Raw genomic sequence first — 22053 nt, 5'->3', positions numbered from 1 at the left:
CTATCCATCCTCCTATCAAAGATTTAGCTGTCAGTTTACAGGTACCAAATGCAGTCTAAGTAAACATATCATTGTTGACATATGAGTGATATTGTGTCTTGAGGTCTATTAACACATAATAGTATCTCCTTTTTACAAATCGGTGAAAATGATCAGCCTGGGCACAAACGTTGCTCCCAATCCCAATGAAGCATACTATTACTAGGTGATTGTATTCTATCTTTAAAGGTTATAATGATATTTCTGATTTATTTTTCCTCCAGAAGGGCAAAAAACAGAAGACAGAAATTTTGGCCGAGCTATTGTTAGATGACTTTCTGAAGTGAAGAGACCAACACTGCGTAACTAAACTATGAAACAAAAAAACAGAAATGCTGCTAAACACTTGACAGCACTATGACGGCTATACAAAACAACAGGACCCAGCTCTCCCTTCAAGAAAAAGAAAACCAAAACCAAATACATTTGTGCGCAGTAAGGGCTTACTCATTATTCATCACTGTCTATAATCTTATGAATATATATTAAGGTAATCTACAAGTGTTAGAACAGTTGCAATATTTTAATCATGCAAAATATTTTTCGTACTTGGTGATTCATCTCTAATTCCTGGGTAGACAAATGAAGCTAAATCACAGGCTTTGTATGACCAAGGGAGGGGAGGGTACTGGTCTGTCATTATCATTAAATCATAGGGATTGCTAGTGTCTAGCAATGAAAAAATGATCAAAAGACCTCTATGTTTAAAAGTATTAGTCATTTCAAAACTAAAGAAAGTGAACCTAATCCATGAGCATACATCCATCCATTATGAAGCTATTTTCAAAAAGGAGGACTTACATTAAATATAAAATTGTTAGTATGATCGTCGGTCTCAGCTCTCATAAAGCTCATCATACAGTGTAGCATAACGTAAAGGAAAAAGAAACAGGCTCGTATCTGTTCAAAGTCACCATGTAGAACTTCTGGTGAAGACTTTGAACTTGCTTTTTTACCAAAGTATTTATAACCTGGAAAACTAGAGTTGCAGTGTTCTACTTAGTTAGACCAGAAATTAACCTTTACATATAGAATTTGGATAGAATGCGGCAGTCAGCTAATCCTAAATTAAGCCCTTTGTTTTTATTTGTTGTATAAGCATAAGGCATAAACACAGTGTTACATAACCACACTTCAAAGACTTCTGTACACCAAGCGACTCATAGCAACATCTCTGCCTTCAGCAATCCCACTCCAGTAAATCATCCAAGTGACCTTATTTGCTTATTAGAAACTCTGTGTACAGGTTGCAAATGTCAGAGTATCAATTTACATTTTAAAAAGTGCATCTTGCAGTGGTTTTATGAAAATATTTCAACAATCTAAGGTCAAATTCAACTATTTATACCTCTGCTCTCTTGGGTTGAAAGATTTTTGTCCTAGATTCACACATTCTTCACAAGCCATACTTCGTGACCTCTCCTTTTAACATCTCAACATTGTAACAGTTTGAAATACCATTTGGAAAGGGGGCTGTTACTACACGGTCATTTCCACTCCCACCTCAATAGTATGCTGATATATAATTTAAACATTTGATTCTCATTTATTGTCTCAGAATGATATTTATCTGTATAAACCAATACACATATCTAATAAGTTATCTGGGAGATTTTAAAATTTATATTGTATATCATGTATTACTTAAACAGATGTAACACATCACTTGTCTGAAAATAGAACCATGACACATTTATATTCTACTCTAGAATACAGAAAAAAGTCACAATAATTGACTTTCATATGTATGTTTTGCTTTAAAATTATTTTTCTTCTTGTGGAAGATGGTAAAAAAGATCACCAAAAAGATTTTCTGGGGAAGAATTTGTCAGGGTTATGGCAGGGAAGTGGGAAAAGTGAGTTGATTAGAAAGAAACCTGCTTGGGCCATGAGTTTGTATGTAATTTTCTCATCCTATGTATTTTCCCAGAAGCATTTTCAAAATCATTTGAACATTACAGAAATAAATCATCAATAATACCACCATTGCTATCACCCCCAATCACATGTACATACCCCAGGAACGAAAAGGCACCAGGGTGTAACAGAAAAAATATGAGCTGTGGAATATAGTGCTTAACCTTTCCCTGCCATGGGCTCCAGAGAAGGCCTCGGTTACTTAAAGGTTTTAGTTTCTACAACCTGCCTTATAGTGTGGCCTGAAATACAGGTATAAGTTGTTCTATGCACTTCACCTCATTGTGCTTTGCAGAAATTGTGTTTTTAGAGTTGAAAGTTTGTGGAAACCCTGTGTTGAGCAACTCCGTTGGTGCCATTTTTCCAACAGCATATGCTCACTGCATGTCTCTGCATCGCATTTTGGTAATTACTGCAATGTTTCAAACTTTTTCATTATTAGTATCCTGTATTAAACTGAATACTTTCTAAAAATGATTAACAAATAGAAGGCCTGCAAAAGAGGGGCCCTAATACTCCCATTTTTCCCGTATCACTTAAAATGCAGTATAATCATTTGTATAATTGAAATGGATTAGGAAGAGCACTCTGTCCTTAGGAACATAGTTTTCTTTCTGATTTAATGCCAACTTGATAACATTCTAGGTGACGAAACGCCACTAAAGAAATACAATAATGATTCTGATGACATAAATGGCATTATGTTTCTTTCTTTACAGCTAAACAATGTGAAAACCTAAGTGAATGTAACACATCGGGAAAATTTATTTTATGTTTCTAAGTATGAAATATGAAACCTGCCTATTTATGAGGTACATTTGGGTCTCAGCTTAGCATTACCCACAATTCTATCTATTATATTAAAGAACGTTGGTGATTATTACAGTAAAGGTTAGCAGCTAAAAAGACAAATGTGAGATAGTATATAGGCAAAAGGTTTTTGCTGTTCTTTTTTTGATTTTTTCCTAGAATATAGCTGCAGATTCTCTTGTAGAAACAATAAAATGTCCTTTGGCAGTGACCATGATAACCATATTCAAAGCCTTACTGATACAAATCAGACTTGCCTCTGTTTTCCAAATGTATACTCTTAGTTTGAAGAGATAGTTGAAAACATCCTTAAAGTGTCTTTTGCCTTGCCTGGTATTACCTCCAAAATAGCTCCCTTCCAACAGTTGTTGAGAAGGCAATCACCACCGATTCTCCACAAATTTGACTGAAAGTTGACGTCTTGCTATTTGATATACAGAATCTATAGATTCAAAGAAATGAAACTGCTCAAGAATTCAGACATGTTACCGATAGCAAGTTTATATTTCACAGTGAAAGAGGAAGTTCAAGTGGCTTCTTTAGAAAAGTTAAATTTGTTCTGGCACCAAATCCTGCTTCCAAGGGAATTAAAAATTTGATGAATTTTGTTACTTGATTAACACTTGCAATCTTGTCACTATAGACTCTTCATTTTACTGAATACAGTAAAAATATGTATTCGATTCACTTGCTCAGTAATTAGAAATGCCAATGGCATTGGCTGAACGCGATGGCTCACACCTGTAATCCCAGCACTTCTGGAGGCCAAGGAGCGCAGTCACCTGAGATTAGGAGTTAAAGACCAGCCTGACCAAGATGGAGAAACTTTGTCTCTACTAAAAATACAAAATTAGCTGGGTGTGGCACATGCCTGTAATCCCAGCTACTCAGAAGGCTGAGGCAGGAGAACTGCTTGAACCTAGGAGGTGAACCTTGCGGTGAGCCCAGATTGTGCCATTGCACTCCAGCCTGGGCAACAGGAGCAAAACTCCATCTCAAAACATACAAACAAACAAAAGACATACAATACTCTGCTAAAAACAGACACTATACCATTGAAATCCTAATTTTTAATATTTTATATATCTGAATTCATTCTATAATATTGAGCTATATTGTAGGTTAAAAGTAAATGAATAAAGTCAGAATAAGATAAAAGGCCAAAAAGAAATGGGATGAAAAATACAAGAGAGAAGAAAAAGGACTCAAAGCTAAGTTTGGAACAACATGAAGTTAAAATAAGAGATCCATTTGCTGGTTATGGGAGATGCTACAATCCTAACAGATTAATAACAGAGAATTGTCCTGTAATATTCTTTTATCTTTTCTAATAGGTTAGAGGGTCAAGCTAATATTGTACTTTTTCATGTTTAATGTTAAATTTGGGACTTTACATTGAAATTATAAACTGAACAAATAAAGAATAAGGAAGTTATGACATAATGCTAGGATGCATAAAGAAAAACTCAAGATTTGTATTTGAATGCAAATACAATGTGAAAAGAAAATGTGATGGCTGCCAGGAAAGCTAATGTAACTTTAACTATATGAATAAGAGAGCAGCATCAAGATAAAGGAAGGTAACAGGGCTCTGTACGTCATACTTGCCAGACCATATCTGGAACATTCTGCTGTTAGTGTAGGAGGAATGTGAACAATGCTGGGTGCATTTAAATAAGGGAGATGCAATGGTAAGAGGTCCGGAAAGTATCATGAGAAATCTATTTAAAAACTAGTGGTATCTGGTCTGGAAAAGGAAAAGCCAGGGAGAGGTGGTAAACTAAGAAGCATGCTAAATGCCTTTTTGATTTGAATAGCTGGCATACAACAGGTGTTAGCCCCAAAGTAGAGAACTAATGCACTAATTTTAAGATAACACTTTTTGGGGGGTGGATGGAGTTTCTCTCTTGTTGCCGAGGCTGGAGTGCAATGGCATGATCTCAGCTCACTATAACCACTGCCTCCCTGGCTCAAGTGATTCTCCTGTCTTAGCCTCCTGAGTAGTTGGGATTACAGGTGCCCACCATAATGCCCAGATAATTTTTGGTATTTTTAGTAGAGATGGGGTTTCATCATGTTGGCCAGGCTGGTCTTGAACTCCTGACGTCAGATGATCCACCTGCCTCAGCTTCCCAAAGTGTAGGGATTACAGGCACGAGACACCATGCCCAGTGATAACATTTTTAATTATTAAAAAACAATAATGTTTATCTTGTGAAATAGTGATATTCCTAGCACTGCAAAGTCTTCGAATAACAGGTGATTATTTGTGAAAAAACTTTCTAGATGGGACTTCTGCACTAAACTGGGAGGGTAGAGAAGAGTACCTCATAAAAGGAACATGTTGTGATTTCAATCTCAGAGTTATCACTGGTGTTATTAAAATACACTTAATTGGAAGATGTGTTGTAAATTACATTGAAAATGATCTCCTGCTCCCTTCCTATCCAAAAAAAATATTAAAATATATAAAGTTAAAAACATGATAAAATTCTCCCATTACCTATTTAGACCATTACATCTTCAGTACTTTTTGAGTATTTAAAGAGACATATTAAAATGCAAATGTCCTCAGGAAAAGCAATAACATATGTGACTTTACTATTTGTTAACAGAAAGACATAGAAGAGATGGGTGATCAGACTAAATAAGGTCCAAGTCTACAAATCTGTAGGAGGCAAATGTAGGAAATGAGGCAACAATGTTTGTTCATGGTTCTCTTGGAGGCCAAATGGATGACTGAGGATTCAACTGTAATTTCTAGAAAGAGCTGGCTCAGTTTTCCAATATCTGTATCATTAAAACTTATAAGTAGCATAACTTCCAAAAGAGGTGACTAATGAAAATACATTCAGTATTTATTTATTAAAATAAAAATTTTTGTGTAACAAGCAAGTACCTATAGACATTTAAGCAGATAACTAAATTTCAAAAGACCCAATTTGTGTCAAGATTTTCAGAACTGAACCAGGCTTTCATATACCCTATAATTCTGTCAGTATATATAAACTAATACTTGGGGGAGGGGTCTTACTGACTTAAGGGGGTCATGGTATACACTATACTCTATAAAATATATATAATACTTATATTATTATGTGTTTTCATTCAGTAATATTTGTTAAAGTTAATATATTATTTTAGATAGATCTTTATAGCTTGACCCAAGATTTTTCTCCTAAATATCATCACTGAAAATTCTATACATTTCCATTTGTTGACAGTGATAAAATAATTTTAATTTTAATTTTTCATGGGTATATAGTAGGTGTATATGTTTATGGGGTAAATGAGATATTTTGATACAGGCATACGATATGTAGCAATCACATCAGGGTAAATGAAATATCCATCATCTCAAGCATTTATCCTTTTTTGCATTACGAACATGCCTATTACACTTCTAGTTATTTTAAATGTAGGATAAATTACTGTTGACTGTAGTCCCCCTGTTGTGCTATCTAATACTATATTTTATTCTTCTTTCAAACTATGCTTTTGTAGCCATTAAACATTCCTACTTCCCATTTCCCTCTCACTTCTCCACTACCCTTCTCAACTCTTGCAACCATCCTTCTACTCCGTATCTCCATGAGATTAACTGTTTTCATTTTTATCTCTCACAAATGAGTGAAAACAGGCAAAGTTAGTCTTTCTATGCCTGGCTTATTTCACTGAACACAATGACCTCCAGTTCCAACCAAGTTACTGCAAATAAAGGAATCTCATTCCTTTTATAGCTGAATAGTACTCCATTGTGTATAAGTACCATATTTTCTTTATTCATTTTTGTGTATTGATGGATACTTAGGCTGATTCCATTCCTTGGCTATAGTGAACAGTATTGCAATAAACAGAGGAGTGCAAATATCTGCTCCATATACTGATTTCTTTACTTTTGGGTATATACCTAGCAGTGGAATTGCTGGATCACATGGTAATTCTATTTTTAGTTTTTTTGAGTAACCTCCATACTGTTCTCCATAGTGGCTATACTGATGGACAACCCCACTGACAGTGTATGAGGGTTCCACTTTCTCCACATCCTCACCAGGATTGATATTGCCTGTCTTTTTGGAAAAAAAAAAGCTATTTTAACAGAGTGAGAAGATTTCTCATTGTAGGTTTGATTTGCATTTCTTTCATGACCAGTGATGCTGAGCACCTTTTCATATACCTCTTTGCCATTTGTATGTCTTCTTTTGGGAGATGTACACTCAAATCTTTTGTACATTTTTTTAAATAATATTAGATTTTTTCCCTATTGTTTGAGCCCCTTATGTATTCTGGTTATTAATCCTTTGTCGGATGGATAGTCTGCAAATATTTTTTCCCATAATGTAAACTGCTCTTTACTTTGGTGTTTCCTTTGCTGTGCAGAAGCTTTTTAACTTGCTCTGATCTCATTTGTAGATTTTTGCTTTGATTGCCTATGCTTAGTTTAGGCATAAATTATGCCTACGATTTCAGTCTTTAATCAATTTTGATTTGGTTTTTGTATTTGATGGGAGACAGGGGTCTAGTTTCATTCTTCTGCATATGGATCTCCAGTTATCCCAGCACCATCTAAAGAAGAAACTGTCCTTTCCCTATTGTATGTTCTTGGTGCCTTTGTTGAAAATGAGTTCACTAGAGATATGTAGATTTATTTCTGGGTTTTATATTCTGTTCTACTGCTGTGTGTGTGCTTTTATGCCACTGCCATGCTGTTTTGGTCTCTATTATTATAATGTCTATGTCTTAAAAAGTTGTAGTTCATACACCACAATTAAAGTCTTATCTAGTCCATATTTGTCTGTGCACTTGTTACCAGTGAGTTTTGTGCCTTAAGGTGATTTTTTTTTATTGCTCATTAACATCATTTTCTTTAAGACTGAAGTTTAGCATTTCTTGTGGGTCAGGTTTAGTGTTAACAAAATCCCTCAGCTTTTGTTTGTCTGAGAAAGTCTTAATTTCTCCTTCATATTTGAAGGTTATTTTTGCTGGGTATAATATTCTAGGATAAAAGTATTTCTACTTCAGCACTTGAAGTATGCCATGTAACTCTCTCCTGGCCTGCAAGGTTTCCACTGGTAAGTATGTTGCTAGATGTACTGGAACTCCTATATGTTATTTGTTTATTTTCTTTTGGTGCTTTTAGGGTCCTATCTTTATCCTTGACCTTTGGGAAATTGATTTTTAAATGTCTTGAGCAAGTATTATTTGGGTAAAATCTGCACTGTGTTCTATAACCTTCTTGTCCTTGAGCATTGATATATTTCTCTGGGCATGGAAAGAGATATCTTCAGTACTATCTGTTTGAATAAAATTTCTGCCTGAATCAATCCCTGTCTTTCTGCATACTCTTTAAGGCCAATAACTTTCAGATTTGCTTTTTTGAGGCTATTTTCTAGATCCTGTAGGCATGTTTCATTGTTTTGTTTTTGTTTTTTGTCTTTTCTATGCATTTTCAAATACCTTGTCTTCAAGCTCACTAATTCTTCTGCTTGATCAATTCTGCTGTTGACAGAATCTGATGCATTCTTCAATTTGTCAACTGAATTTTTCAGTCCCAGAATTTCTGCTTGATTTTTCAAAAGTATTTTAATTTCTTTGTCAAATTTATCTGATAGCATTCTGAATTCCTTCTCTGTTAAACTGCATTTCCTCGAGCTTCCTCAAAACAGCTTTTAATTTTTTTTTTTTGTCTGAAAGGTCACATATCTCTGTCACTTCAGGACTGGTTACTGGTGATTTATTTAGTTTGTTTTGGAGGTCACAATTGCCTTGATGGTCTTGATGTTTGTGGATACTTGCCAGTGTCTGGTCATTGCATAATCACTTATCGCAGCCTTCCCAGCGGCTGAGGTGGCATTCGCATTGCAGGCAATGCCCTTCTCAGTTTTCTCTTTCCTTTCCTGAGGCAGAAGGAGCCTCTCTCCACAGCCACCACCACCCCAAGGCCATGGTGACCACTGCCTGGCTACTGCTCATGTTTATTCAAGGCCCAAGGGCGCATTAGTCAGTAGTCGGTGAATTGTGCCAGACCTAGGTCTCTCCTTTCAGGGCAGTGGGTTCCCTTCTGGCTCAGGGAAGGTTGAGAAATGCCATCTAGGAGCTAAGGCCCAAAACTGGAGGCTTTAGGTGTCTGCTTCATGCTTTATTTCACTGAGGCTGAGCTGTTCCCCAAGTTGCAAGATAAAGTCATTTTTATTCTTCCCTCTCTTTTCCTCAGGCAGAAGGAGTCTCTTCTCATGGCCACCATGTCTGGGAACATGCTGAGTTACAGCTGAAGCTGACATGGTACTGGGTCTCCCCAAAGGCCTATGGCAAATGCTACTTGGCTACTGTTGATGTTTACTCAAGGTCCAAGGGTTCCTCAGTCATTAGGTAAAGAATTCCGCCAGGACTGAGTCCTTCTCTTCAGGGAATCATGTTATCTTAAGGCCTAGGGTGGGTCTAGAGATGTCTTATGAGGGCTGCAGCCTGAAATAGGGGATTCAGGTCTCTGCTTGGTGTTTTATTTTACTGTGGCTGAGCTGGTATCCAAATTATAAGAAAAAATCATCTTTACTCTTCCATATCCTTTCTTGTGTACCCCACGTCCACTAGCTCTAAGCCCAGTACAATATCAGGATTTGCTCAGGGATTGCAGTTCTGTGGCCTAGACTGCTTTTCAAATTTATCTGGAACCCCAGGGTACTTTAGCCTACAGCAGTGGGTCCAGCTGAAACTCAGGTTCCAAATGGTGGGACAGACAATACCCCTCTGGCTAGGGCTGGTCTAAATGCTCTCTTTGTAGGTGCTGGCTGAATTCTGCGCATGTTGCCTTCTGCTGTGACAGGGCAGCAATGAGTCCCATTGCAAAGTCCCACAAGCACTGTGTTTTCCCTCCCTGCCAAACACGGATTCTGTTTTTCCATGTTCCACGTGGTACTGCCAAGGAGTGCTGGGGGATTGCTACAGGAAATTGAAGACTGCCTTTCCTACTCTCTTCTGCGCCTCTTTGCCTGTAATAATGGTACCATGAGGTACTGTGATTGCTGACCTGATTTTTGGTTCTTATGAAGGTACTTTCTAGTATGGATAGTTCAATTTGGTGTTCCTATAAGGAGGACAACTGCTGGAGACTCCTATTCAACCATCTTGCTCAAATTTATATTTTCTACTCCCCTGACTGGTTACTTCTTCTGGCTTTGCTCTCCTCAGGAATACTACCACCAGCATTCCTGCTATTGTTCAAAGTGAAACCTTACATTTTTCCCTTCTATACTCCGTGTCCAAACAGATTCTGAGATCCTTCACAACAAGAAAGGGCTTCAGGTACTTTTTTCTATTCTATTGCCATTACTTTAGTTCATGCCCTAATTATCTTTTAGGGGTACTGCAATTTCTCATAATTAATATCTATACTTCCGATCGCTTTCCTCATGAAAGCTCCCTTACACACTGGTACATGAGAACTTTTACTAAAGCCTACAATCTTATCAAGTAGCTCTGTAGTCAAAAACCTGCAGCAACTCACTATAAAATCATAGAAAAAAGACTAATTAATACAGCATTAAAATCTTCTATTATGTGATCTCCATCTATGTTTTCAGCTTTATCTCTTAATAATTCTTTCTACGGTCATGATTCTCCAATTAATCCATTGTACTATCCATTATCTAAGAAGAGTCTAGGATTTTCAACAGCTGAAATGGCTTTCTCCATTTTTTTTCCTGCTATAATCTTGTCCATTTCCCAAGACTAGGCTTAAAAGTCTTTGTCTTAATTTCAGTATCTCTCCCCTGCTCCCCTGTCATTTATTTTGTCCTTTTCCTTGTCCTTCGTTCTCCCATGGACTATTCTTGCTCCTTGTTCCCTTTCCATTTACTGCATTAAGACTTACATCACAGTTTGGGTTTTATACATCTCTTTGCCTTCATTTAAGGGTCAAGGACAGTGCTGGCAAAGATACAACAAAGACTGCCATAGATACCATGTATTCTGTAAAGGTATTTTGGTTTGATTATACTACATTATCAATTATAGAAGTGTTTAGTATAGGAGCATTACTTTAGCCCTCGAGCTGGGAAGGATAATGTACAAATGCCTACACCTTTAGTATTTGGATTTTTTTTTTCATGGAAATGAAGACGACATTTGTTTCCCAGAATAGTACTGAACTTCTTTGGTGTAGATAACCCATCACATTGATTTATTTGTAGGCATAGAGAGACGGAAAACATAGAGCATTCTGTGGGTTAACTGGGGCATATTTGTACTATCAGTCACAATTACAGCCTCCTCTCCTAGAGGCTCTGATGTTATGTGGAACGGGAATTGGCTGGGTGAGAAGAAAGGGAACTATCTCTCTCTCCCTCAATGTCACTGAGCAGCACCAGGTGGTGACAGATGCTGCAGGGTACTTACTAAAAAGCACGGGCTCTTCTCTTCTTGCTGTCAGAGTAAGAGTCCGTTTGGGTGTCCACTTCATCAAGGACTGCCTTCCTGAGACTCAGGGGTAATTCCTGATTAAGCCACTCATGGTAATATCATTCTTCTTCCTAGAAAATTTTTCTGAGAGATGTGAGACCCAATTCTGGTCAATAAAATAGGAAGGAAATTTTGCTAGAGAAGTAACTTAATTCTAGAAGAGATACACAAAAATTGTCTGCATTTTGTTGTGTCTGAAAGTGGGTGACACTTGGAGTCATGGCTCTTAACTAATGATTATTAACAGATGCCACCGTTTGGACATTGCTGGCACCCTGACAATTGAAAGGCAAAAACAATGAACTGGGAAACTTGATACCACCACAGTGCTGGGAAAACTAGACTTTAGGATTTTTATTATGTGACAAATACATTTTCCTTATTATTTGAGCCAGGATTTTTATTATGTGACAAATATATTATACATTTCCTTATTATTTGTGGGAAATGGTTCTTCATTGTAGCTGGAAACACCCTGACACACAGGACTTCATGTTGGCATCAGGCATCTTGCTCAGGTGGCAGATGCTAATCATTGTTAGGGCTTCAGGGGACAAGCACATTATTTCTACTGCCTGCTTGAAAATTGTGCTGATTTGTTGCTAGGTCCTGATTCTGTCATTTTTTTCATGGATCTAGTAACATATCTTTAAAATAGACTGTACAACTCCTTTGTAATAATTATCCAACTTATGATGACTAATATTTATCTTCTTTATCAGTTTAAAAGCTCTTAGGGCAGTGACTGAATTTGCTAGAAAAATTCGTGTATTTACAGAAATCAGCTCAGAGCTGGCACAGAGGTGTTCGGTAAATAGGTATTCAGTTAATATCTGTAAAATGCATGAAAGAAGGAGTAAACAAAGACATAGAGAGCATCAAAAACATTCTCTCTGGTTATTTCTATTGCTCACACCTCCCCTGCCTTGCCTTCTTACCAATTCAGGATTAGAAAAACATGCTGTGTCTTGAGTTTTAGGAGAAGAAACAGAAAAAGGAAGGAAGCTATCATTACAACTACTGTTTGCTCTCTCCCACTGAGTGGGGAAGAGAAAAGCTAACTGGTTTCAGGGGTAACTTACAAAATATTTTCATAAAGTAAAACTACAGTTGTCTCCTATATCGCTTACTGGATTAAAATATTATTTAAGAAATGTTCAGTTACACCTTTTAAAGCCAAAGTCAAGCTTAGAAATAATTCAGTGGAACTTAGCTGAGCAAAGACTTATCCATCAACTATTTCAAGTTCTTCGTTTTTCAGATGAAGAAAATGAAAGCTTCTGTCATCAAGATCAACGTTTGTGTTTTTTTATCCTACGATGTAATAAAGAAGTGAATGTGGACCATCATATTCACTGGTAACAAAAAGGATATTTCCCTGGCAATGCCGTTCCAACTCGGTAGTCAGTGTAGCTCTTGCTTGGATGGAAGTTGAAAATGAAAAGAAGGCCTGCTCTTTCAAAGGCAATAATCTTATTACCTTCATGTTTTTCACTCACATAGGCCTGCAGGAATTAACACACATGTTACATTTAAATAATAGGTAGATGCTGCTACAAGTACATTATTTTTCATCTTTGCCAATAGTCAGTTTATTAAACCAAAAAAACGTATTTCAGAACACTATATTTTTCTGAACATGTTACAATTTTGCTATCAACTCTGAGCCAAAAACAATCTCTAAAATTGCTTAGTGGAGTATGCAAAGTTCACCAGCTGCTTGACAACTTCATTGCACAAACAGAGAAATAGTGTTGTGGCTCAGGTTTCAGGTAAAACCGTGGTGTGTGTACATACTACCAAGTGTTTGGTTATATATAGTAGATCTACTTATAAGTGAACTTTTATATTAATCTCCAGCTTAATGTGGTTAGGTACATCAAACCACTTTTCAAAATTTAATGTAACATTGTTATTTTAATGTAGTTTCTGAAATTACAGTTCTCTTAAACATTTTACACTTTGATCCAACTTTGTCAGATTCAATGGCAACCTAAAGTCAATTACAATACTTTTTTCTTAATAAAACGATAAGGTCTGAAAAGAAATTACATCTGTAAAACCTCTTCTTTTATTCATCATCATGTATTTACAGTTGGCTGTGAAGAGCCTTTGCTTTTTTGCCACCACCCTCCCTCAGCCCCCAGCCTTGAGAGGACTTACTGCCATGCATATCAGCAGCACCACTCTTGGTAATTTAGAAATGCAAACTAAAGCCCCAGAGTAAGCAGTGCACCTTTTAGTACTCAACATTGTTCTTACTGAAAAGGAGCATCATTTTGCTCTCTCTTCTGGAAACAGCATTACTAATAAACGTTATTAGGGCATTTGTGTCATGGAGCAAATCTTACTGGAAATATAAATACCTTTGTTCAGCCATTAAAAAAAATCATAGACACCAAAGTAAAAACCCATCAACGGTAATTTCCAACAGCCCCAGCATAAAGTAAATGGATTATAATGAACACATATTATATGATAATTTTTGCAAGGAAAAAAGAAGGCTGTATAAAATTTTCACCTGTTAATTATGTTTTCTAAAACTTGGTGAAAACTGAGACATTAATTCCAGAGGACAGACAGGCTCATGAAAAATACAAAACAGCATGCAGGTAAAATGGCATCTATTGAAATGACAAGTTAGAGACCAGTAAAGAAGAGGAAAAAAAAAAAAGAATAAAGAAATCTACATGTTGTCAAAGCAGCTTTATGACAGCATAATTATTTACAAAAAAAGTGGTCAAAACTATTAAGATGTTTCCACAGCAATTTTTAAAGTGGGTTCCCTGCAGAACTTTTATCATTTATTTTAACCTATAAAAATACAAATTACAAAATTTAAACAATAACAAAAAAAGAAAAAAAAACCCAGAAAAGTAAGCAGGGCATTATGTTTAAGATTTTCATTATCAACTGGAGAGACTTCAGTGACATGTTTTGACAACCTCAGGTACGTTACAGGACACTACACACTGAATAATAATGTGCTGTTTAAAAGATCTGCATATAGATTTCCGCTGGTTGCCGTTCGAAGCATGTTCATCACTGGGGACTAAAACGTAGCATTCAGAGTAAAGAGCTTACCTGTGGGGCTGAAAGCCAACCAAATCTTTCTTCCAATCTATTCATATCCCTGTCAAAATTATTTAGGAACTTGTAGCGAAGAAGGTCATCATCAGTTAAATGAAACTGCCTTCTGGCATAATGGTAACTCTCATTATTTCCTTTTCTTGGGAAGTCTAACCATTCAGGATGCCCAAATTCATTACCTGCATTAAAAATGAAATGTAAATATCATCCTATTATATTAGAAGTTCTTACTAGTAATACATCAATAATTATGTGTTTTTTAAAGTTTTCAAAATTCAGTTTAGGCTATTATTTACTAGGCCTGTGTCCTGTGGATGACGTGCAGGTCCAGCCTAGAAACAGCGGAGTCCAGCATGGAAAATATGACAGTTGGACTCAGGAGCCCAGGGTGCGGCTTCAGTTTGGCTACTCATTACTTGTTGCACATCTTGGTGTCCTCAAGCACAAACTGAAGACAATTATCGATGTCATACTTATTTCATTTCTAAAATAATCTCTGAGATCTCAGGGTAATTTCTGAAATCTCTTTTTCTATAATCTCTGAAATCTGTGCAATACTTGACAATTTCCAAAGGCTTTATAAGTAAGTTATTTTTTGATCCTCAAAGGAACTCTGTATTATATTCATTTCACATACGAGAAATCCAAAGCTCTCGGCAGTTAAGGGATTTGTCCAACTTCGCATAGTGGGCAAACAACCATTAAAATTTAGTTCCACTGATTAAAATCCAGCTTTTCCTACCACATCACATTAGGAAAATAACTTGTAAATCTCAGGTGCAAAGGAAACTCAGGTCATTAATTTTATTATTAATTTTCCATATTTCTTTTTCAGATCCATTTGTTACTATTAGATGTATACCTTTCATTTCAAGTGTGCCTGAATGCTTATGCTGATTCTTTTGCGTGTATAGCTGAGACGCCTGGGTGGGGATCTATATAACATTATTTCTCACTATAATGATGAGAACCAGAAACCCAATAAACTTAAAAAATAAAATAAAACAGTAGCAAACACATAGTTTCCCTTTTGAGAATCGATTTTAGATGTTATTCACCTAAGCAATTGTTTCTTATTGTTGCTCTCAAGTTTAATTTCTATTTTAAGCCTTCTTTTCTTTCCCTAAAAATTAAATACTACTTTCCAAAATTTTCTTTCATGTGCTACAATTAATTAATGCTGTGATTTTTCTAATTAGTGCTACAATTTCTAATTAATGCTGGAAATTTCTAATTAATGCTATAAATTTCTCCAATGAGTTAGGAAGTATCATAACCAATACAAATGTGTCCTACTTCAAATAAACTGCATATTCATATTATAATAAATAAAAACTAATAAGCAAGGATGTAATTCAAAAACGACTTATGGCCGAGGTGCTTTAAATAGTAAACTTTGTAAAGAAATTCTGTAATTTACATTGAACTTTTCAGGACCACATTCATCCAAATAAAAATATCATCCAAATAAACAGGGCTATAGCAGTTTCTTAAAAATTAAAGTGCCTGGCCGAGCGCGGTGGCTCAGGCCTGTAATCCCAGCACTTTGGGAGGCCGAGATGGGTGAATCACGAGGTCAAGAGATCGAGACCATCCTGGTCAACATGGTGAAACCCCGTCTCTACTAAAGATACAAAAAATTAGCTGGGCATGGTGGCGCGTGCCTGTAATCCCAGCTACTCAGGAGGCTGAGGCAGGAGAATTGCCTGAACCCAGCAGGTGGAGGTTGCGGTGAGCGGAGATCGTGCCATTGCACTCCAGCCTGGGTAACAAGAGCGAAACTCCGTCTCAAAAAAAAAAAAAAAATTAAAGTGCCTACAAACATTCTGTTCATTCAAATTTTAGTTTAAATTATAGTATTTCTTATTATGTTGTCCACAGTGTATCATAGCAGAGAACTGACTTGATAAGGCTATAATTACTTTAGGATGCTTGAAATTGACACAAGGAACTTCCCTCTGCTACATTTAAAAGTCCTGCCTAGGTCTAAAATATAACAGCACAAGGTACACCCATGGCAGAGCTTACTCCTTCAACTAGAAAACTAGCAAAATAATGTACCTCCAGAATTGTATTTGGAACAATCCTTACTAATAATACAAGACTTCCAGTCTGGGAACAAGTATAGGTCCACATACCAATCCAAGGTCTAGTGGGATTTTAACTAGTGGGTGATTTACGAGAGTCTAGAAATGCCATGAGGTAGCTATAGCATACTAGCCTACAAACTGGATCCAGGCTTCTATAGGCAAAATACTTTTCTTTTGGCACAGCTATGGATCTCTGGGTCGATGCCAGTATTAATAAGCAATTCCTTTAGCCCTCTTCCATGGAGACTGTTACATCATTGTCATCATGATTAATGAAGCAGCAGCACATGCTTAATTTCTGTTTATTATGTTCCAGGCACCATTACAAGCAGTGCACATGAATTAACTCTGTTTTCAACAATTATCTAACGTAGGTAATATTATTATTTCAATTTCACAGATAAGGAAACTGAGGCACAAAATGTTACACAGTAATTAAGGAGTTGGGCCTGTGAACCCAGACAGTTTGGTTTTAGCCCCCTGACTCTGAATTTCTACTACAGCATGTTAAACAGAAGTAAATTCCATGGAAATACAGGGCCAAGAATGACCAATCTCTCATACCTGGACCGAGATTCCATGCTCGTGGAATGACATGCACAAATGTATCAGAATGAGAAGGTAAGATGTAGTGAAAGTTCAGTTTTGTCACAAAATAGGACTTGTGGTGAGTAGATAAGGCAGGGCTATTAGGATGAACTTTATACATTTTGTACCTTATATTGCAGGCATTATGGACTCAAAGGCTATTTTAAAGTAGGGAAATGAGAATTTCAAATTGTCTTTATTATTAAAATATATCTGGTACACCGTGGTAAGAAGACTGGATATCAGGGAAAGCTGAATGGCAGGAAAACCGGTATGGAATCCAACATGTAAGAGATGATGAGATGCTGTGCAAATAGGGAAAAGAATGATGGATTCAAATGGCATTTCTGAGATGGAAATAATAATATTTGATGACTGACTGAATGGAGACAGTGAGGAAAAGGAATGTCGGAAGGCAATTTTGAAGTTTTGGGTTCAGGAGACTGAGTAGTGACAGCGTTAACTACACTAGGGGAAATGATGACAGAAAGTTTGGGGTGAGAAGATAATGACTTCAATTTTAGGCCCGCTAAATTTAACACCTGAAGAATACTCTGGCATCCGTGGATTTAGAAGAATGATAAAAACAAGGTACTGAAACACAAGAGAGAACTGAATGTGGGGAGAAAGAGTAATTTGTAAAGCTATAATAAGTAAAGATAATGAGAGTCATCAGAGAAAAAGGGCCATGGCCAGCACACCAAGAAACTGAAGGCAGAAAGAAGCCTTCATAGAGTAGACTGAGAGCAGTAGTGAAGGGCCATTACAAGAAAACAGAGACGGCTAAGAAGAGCCCCAAGAAGCATGGTCAGTAGCGTTAAATACTACCAGAAGATCCTCAAGAGTGTTTTCCAGCTTGGATTCATTCTCTCCATCACATTCAGGTACACCTATCAAATGGTGAAGGACGTGAACAGACACTTTTCAAAAGAAGACATGTATGAGGCCAACAAACATATGAAAAAATGATCATCATCACTGGTCATTAGAGAAATGCAAATCAAAACCACATTGAGATACCAAACTAATGCCAGTTAGAATGGTGATCATTAAAATATCTGGAGACAACAGATGCTGGAGAGGATGTGGAGAAATAAGAATTTTATACTCTTGGTGGGAGTGTAAATTAGTTCAACCATTATGGAAGACACAGTGGCAATTCCTTAAGGACTTAGAAATAGAAATTCCATTTGACCCAGAAATCTCATTACTGGATATATATCCAAAGGATTATAAATCATTCTATTATAAAGACACATACAAACGTATGTTCACTGCAGCACTGTTTACAATAGCAAAGACCTGGAACCAACTCAAATGCCCATCGATGATAGACTGGACAAGGAAACTGTGGCACATATACACCATGGAATACTATGCTTCCATAAAAAACATGTCCTTTGTAGGGACATGGATGAATCTGGAAATCATCGTTCTCAGCAAACTGACACAAGAATAGAAAATCAAACACCGCATGTTCTCACTCGTAGGCGGGTGCTGAACAATGAGAACACATGGACACAGAGAGGGGAGCATCACACAGTGGGGTCTGTTTGGGGGGAATAGGGGAGGGACAGCAGTGGCCGGGGATGTTGGGGAGGGATAACATGGGGAGAAATGCCAGATATAGGTGACGGACGGATGGAAGCAGCAAACCACATTGCCATGTATGTACCCATACAACAATCCTGCATGATCTGCACATGTACCCCAAAAACCTAAAGTACCATTAAAAAGGAACAGTTCAATGACTCAAAGAAAAAAAAATGCTACCAAAAAATAAAATCAAAAATAAGAACTTGCTATGCAATCTCCCCTCTGATACAGAAATAAGATGGTGTAATGCTATGCTTTTCAATTTATATTACACTCTAGACTCACCAAGGAAGGCTGTTAAAAATATTCACCCCTTCCGCCAGTGACATGGATACATTACTTCTGGAGGAAGTACCAGGCTAGAATCTACATTTTATCAACTTCTCTGTAATATTCTGAAAATAGTCAGTTATACAACATGATGCACATGAATGCAGATTTCCAAGTCAGCAAGACTTGGGTTTAAATCACAATTATGCCACTTAGGAGTGATGTGAATTTAGGCAATTTAATCTCGTGGTTTCCTCATCTGTAAAATCATACATTGAGGAGAGAACGGGCTGCCCATACAGATAACGAGGACGAATCCAGAGAGTAGCTAGCTGTTTGGCTCTTGTTCACACAGGTTTTCATGGGATGGCCTTATTCCTTTCTTTAGTGTTGAAGTTCTGCAAAGATGCATTTATTCATATTTTAATAATACAAACGTATATCCTAAAGCCAAGTATTAATGTGCTTTGAGTCATCTACTGTTTTAGATCTTAAAAGACAGAATTGAAAATAAAAATAATTTTGTTACAAGACACACAAATCGATAGGGTAAATCAGGTTTCTATGGTAGGAATCCTATATCCACCCTCATGGAATCGTCATTATTTTACACGTTAACCTTGCAAAGCCTCTGAACATACTCTCAAAGAGTATCTGTAGTTTTACTGACAGTTGATTATATGCCACTTAAAATTAACACTTTAGGCACCATCTAAAAGCAGAGTTCTGCCCTGGCTAGAACACTCCTGGGACTTGATGACCTCTCCAGCTCCTATTTCTTCCTTGCCTGCTTGAAAATGTGACCTAATGTCATGCTGTTGTTGCTTGCTATCTTTTCCAACTGCTTGGATAGATTAACAAGGTGAAAACAACAAATTCATTTTCACTGTATAGTTTAGCTTGCTCCTAATATCTTGCCTTGGTAGTACAGTTTTCAATAGTATAGAAATGAATGGTTAGTTTAACCAAAACTATCAGAGGGTGGTGTTAACTCATCACACAGTAGGATTAAAAGCTAAGTAACTGCTCCCCAGGAAAACACACACACACGATACAGCCTCGGAGAGTTCATACAAAGGTGTGAGAAATTACATTATTACCATTTATTTCTAACATTCTAGTGTGAAAATTCACATGCTTCTTATTTACAGCATAAATAACGGTGATGGACTGCAAGTGGTTCCTCACTCTACCCAAATTTAGGTGTTGGTGCTTTGGGAAGTGATTAGGTCAGGAGGGTTGAGCCCTCATGCACAGGATTAATGTTGTTATAGAAGAGACCCCAGAGAGCTCCCTTGTTTACTCTGCTATGGAGGATAGATACAGTGAGAAGACAGCCACCAGTAAACCAGGAAGTAGAGCATCCCCAGATAGCAAATCTGCCAGTGCCTCGACTAGGACTTCCCAGCCTCCAGACTAAGAGAAATAGTTTTTGTTGTTTAAGCCAGCCAGTTTATGGTGGTTTGTTATAGCAGCACAAACTAAGACAATAAGGACTGAAGAGTAGCATAATTATGATTAAATAGGTAAGGCATGTAATTTAGAAGCATATAAAATACATAGTATGTGCTCAAAAATATTGACTTATAATGTTTTTTCTTTTATTTATTAATTTATTAAGAAATGCACTCATAGAAATATTTTTTAAAATCACAATTCAACACATACACAATGTCACAAAACAATCCCTGTTTTTCTTTTGATAAACTTTGTATTTATTTTTGTCTATATCCACAGGTGGATATTTATATCTATATCTATATTGATGCCTATACATACATACATTCATTCCTGACTCTCTGCGTACCATCTACCTACAACTTGTTTTTGAAAAAAAATAGACTCATATTATAAACTATTTTTAAATTTAAAATGAACATTTTGTATATCAATAAATGTGCATCTCTATGGTGTTATTCCATCCATTGTGGACCACATAATGAAATTTTATTTGATCAGTCACCTTAAGTTAGTAATTTTGACTTTTTCTAATATTTCCATGTTATAAAAATCATCAGTCTTTTAAATGTATCTTTGTACACCTATCTGATATTTCCCCAAACATAAACTGAATAACTATAATATCTGCTCAAAAGTAAGCAGCAGATATTCTAGGATAAAATATTTCCCAAGTTTTGAACACTACTGATGATTCAGAAATACAGGCACAAGTTAGTAGATTGCTCCTGAAAATAATTTTCAACACACAAATTATATTTCTTAATGTAAATGTTTAGGATTTTACTTTAAAAGTATTTTTATTCATTAAAATTTAATGTTTCATTTTATTGCCCTCTAAGATATATTAATTTAAAATATTCATTTATTAAAAACTTAGTAAGCATTAGTAAGAAAATTCATCTGGGGACTACTAGTGGTGGGAGAGAGACAGCAGGGAGGGCTGGAAAACTACCTGTTGGGGTACTATGTTCACTACCTGGGTGACAACATTCATACCCCAAACCTGAGTGTCATACAATATATTCACATAACACACCGGCGCATTTACCTCTGAATCTAAAATATAAGTTGAAATTATTTTTTAAAAGTAATTACTTTTTAAATGGAGATTTAATTATATGAGGTTAATTACTTGGAAAAATCTGAAAAAAGAAAATAAGCACACAAAATATTTGTTAGCATAACTCAATTTAAGGTTTTGTTTCTCTTTTAACTTTTACTTCATTTATCTTTTTCAAGTATAAATTCACTACTTCAAAGAGCATCCCAAGAAGCATATTCATATAATATGTAATATGAAATTAAATTTCTAAGTTAGAAAATAAGAGCTTTAATTAAAAAAAAATTCAAATAGGGTAATGATTCTATTTTATTAGAAAATCACTTATTAATCTCTATTAGACATTTAGATTTTCTGAAAATGTTCCTTCAGAGACGCCTCTTTTTAAAATGAAAAATATAGAGTTGCATATAACAAAGAGAGACAGAAAAACTCTATCAGTGATTGCAGACAAAACATTCTACAGGGTGGTTCTGAATGTTTTCTCTGTTGGAAATGAGCTGACAAGGGGCAAATTAAGTTTAATGTAGACAAATGCAACATTAAATTTCATATTTGGTTCAAAACCATAAACACAAGCATAAAATAAATGGAAGCAAATCACAGAAACACTTTCAAAGTGACCTTGGGACAACAGTGAACCATTCTTAAGGCTGAAGAGAGAAAACTGGAAAA

At 36.2% G+C, this 22053-nt stretch overlaps 1 protein-coding gene across 2 annotated transcripts in view; it reads right to left on the bottom strand.

Moving 5' to 3' along the window:
• GBE1 (1,4-alpha-glucan branching enzyme 1) overlaps positions 1–22053 on the bottom strand; it is a 279090-nt gene that overhangs the window by 26963 nt on the left and 230074 nt on the right. Inside the window, exons 13-14 of one of the 2 annotated variants that reach the window (XR_013530578.1) lie at positions 14308–14492; positions 11161–12728 (exon numbers count right to left, since the gene is read on the bottom strand). Coding sequence is in view for 1 of the 2 variants with exons in the window: in XM_017967116.4 (XP_017822605.1) it covers positions 12598–12728; positions 14308–14492 (316 nt within the window). In the remaining variant the exon portion in view is untranslated. The remainder of the gene's footprint in view (positions 1–11160; positions 12729–14307; positions 14493–22053) is intronic. The other variant, XM_017967116.4, reaches the window with a different exon arrangement.

This window comes from Callithrix jacchus, chromosome 21 (assembly GCF_049354715.1).
Source record: "Callithrix jacchus isolate 240 chromosome 21, calJac240_pri, whole genome shotgun sequence".
NCBI lineage: Eukaryota > Metazoa > Chordata > Mammalia > Primates > Cebidae > Callithrix > Callithrix jacchus.
Note: the sequence above shows the minus strand (reverse complement) of the source record. Positions and strands in the feature narration are given on the sequence as shown.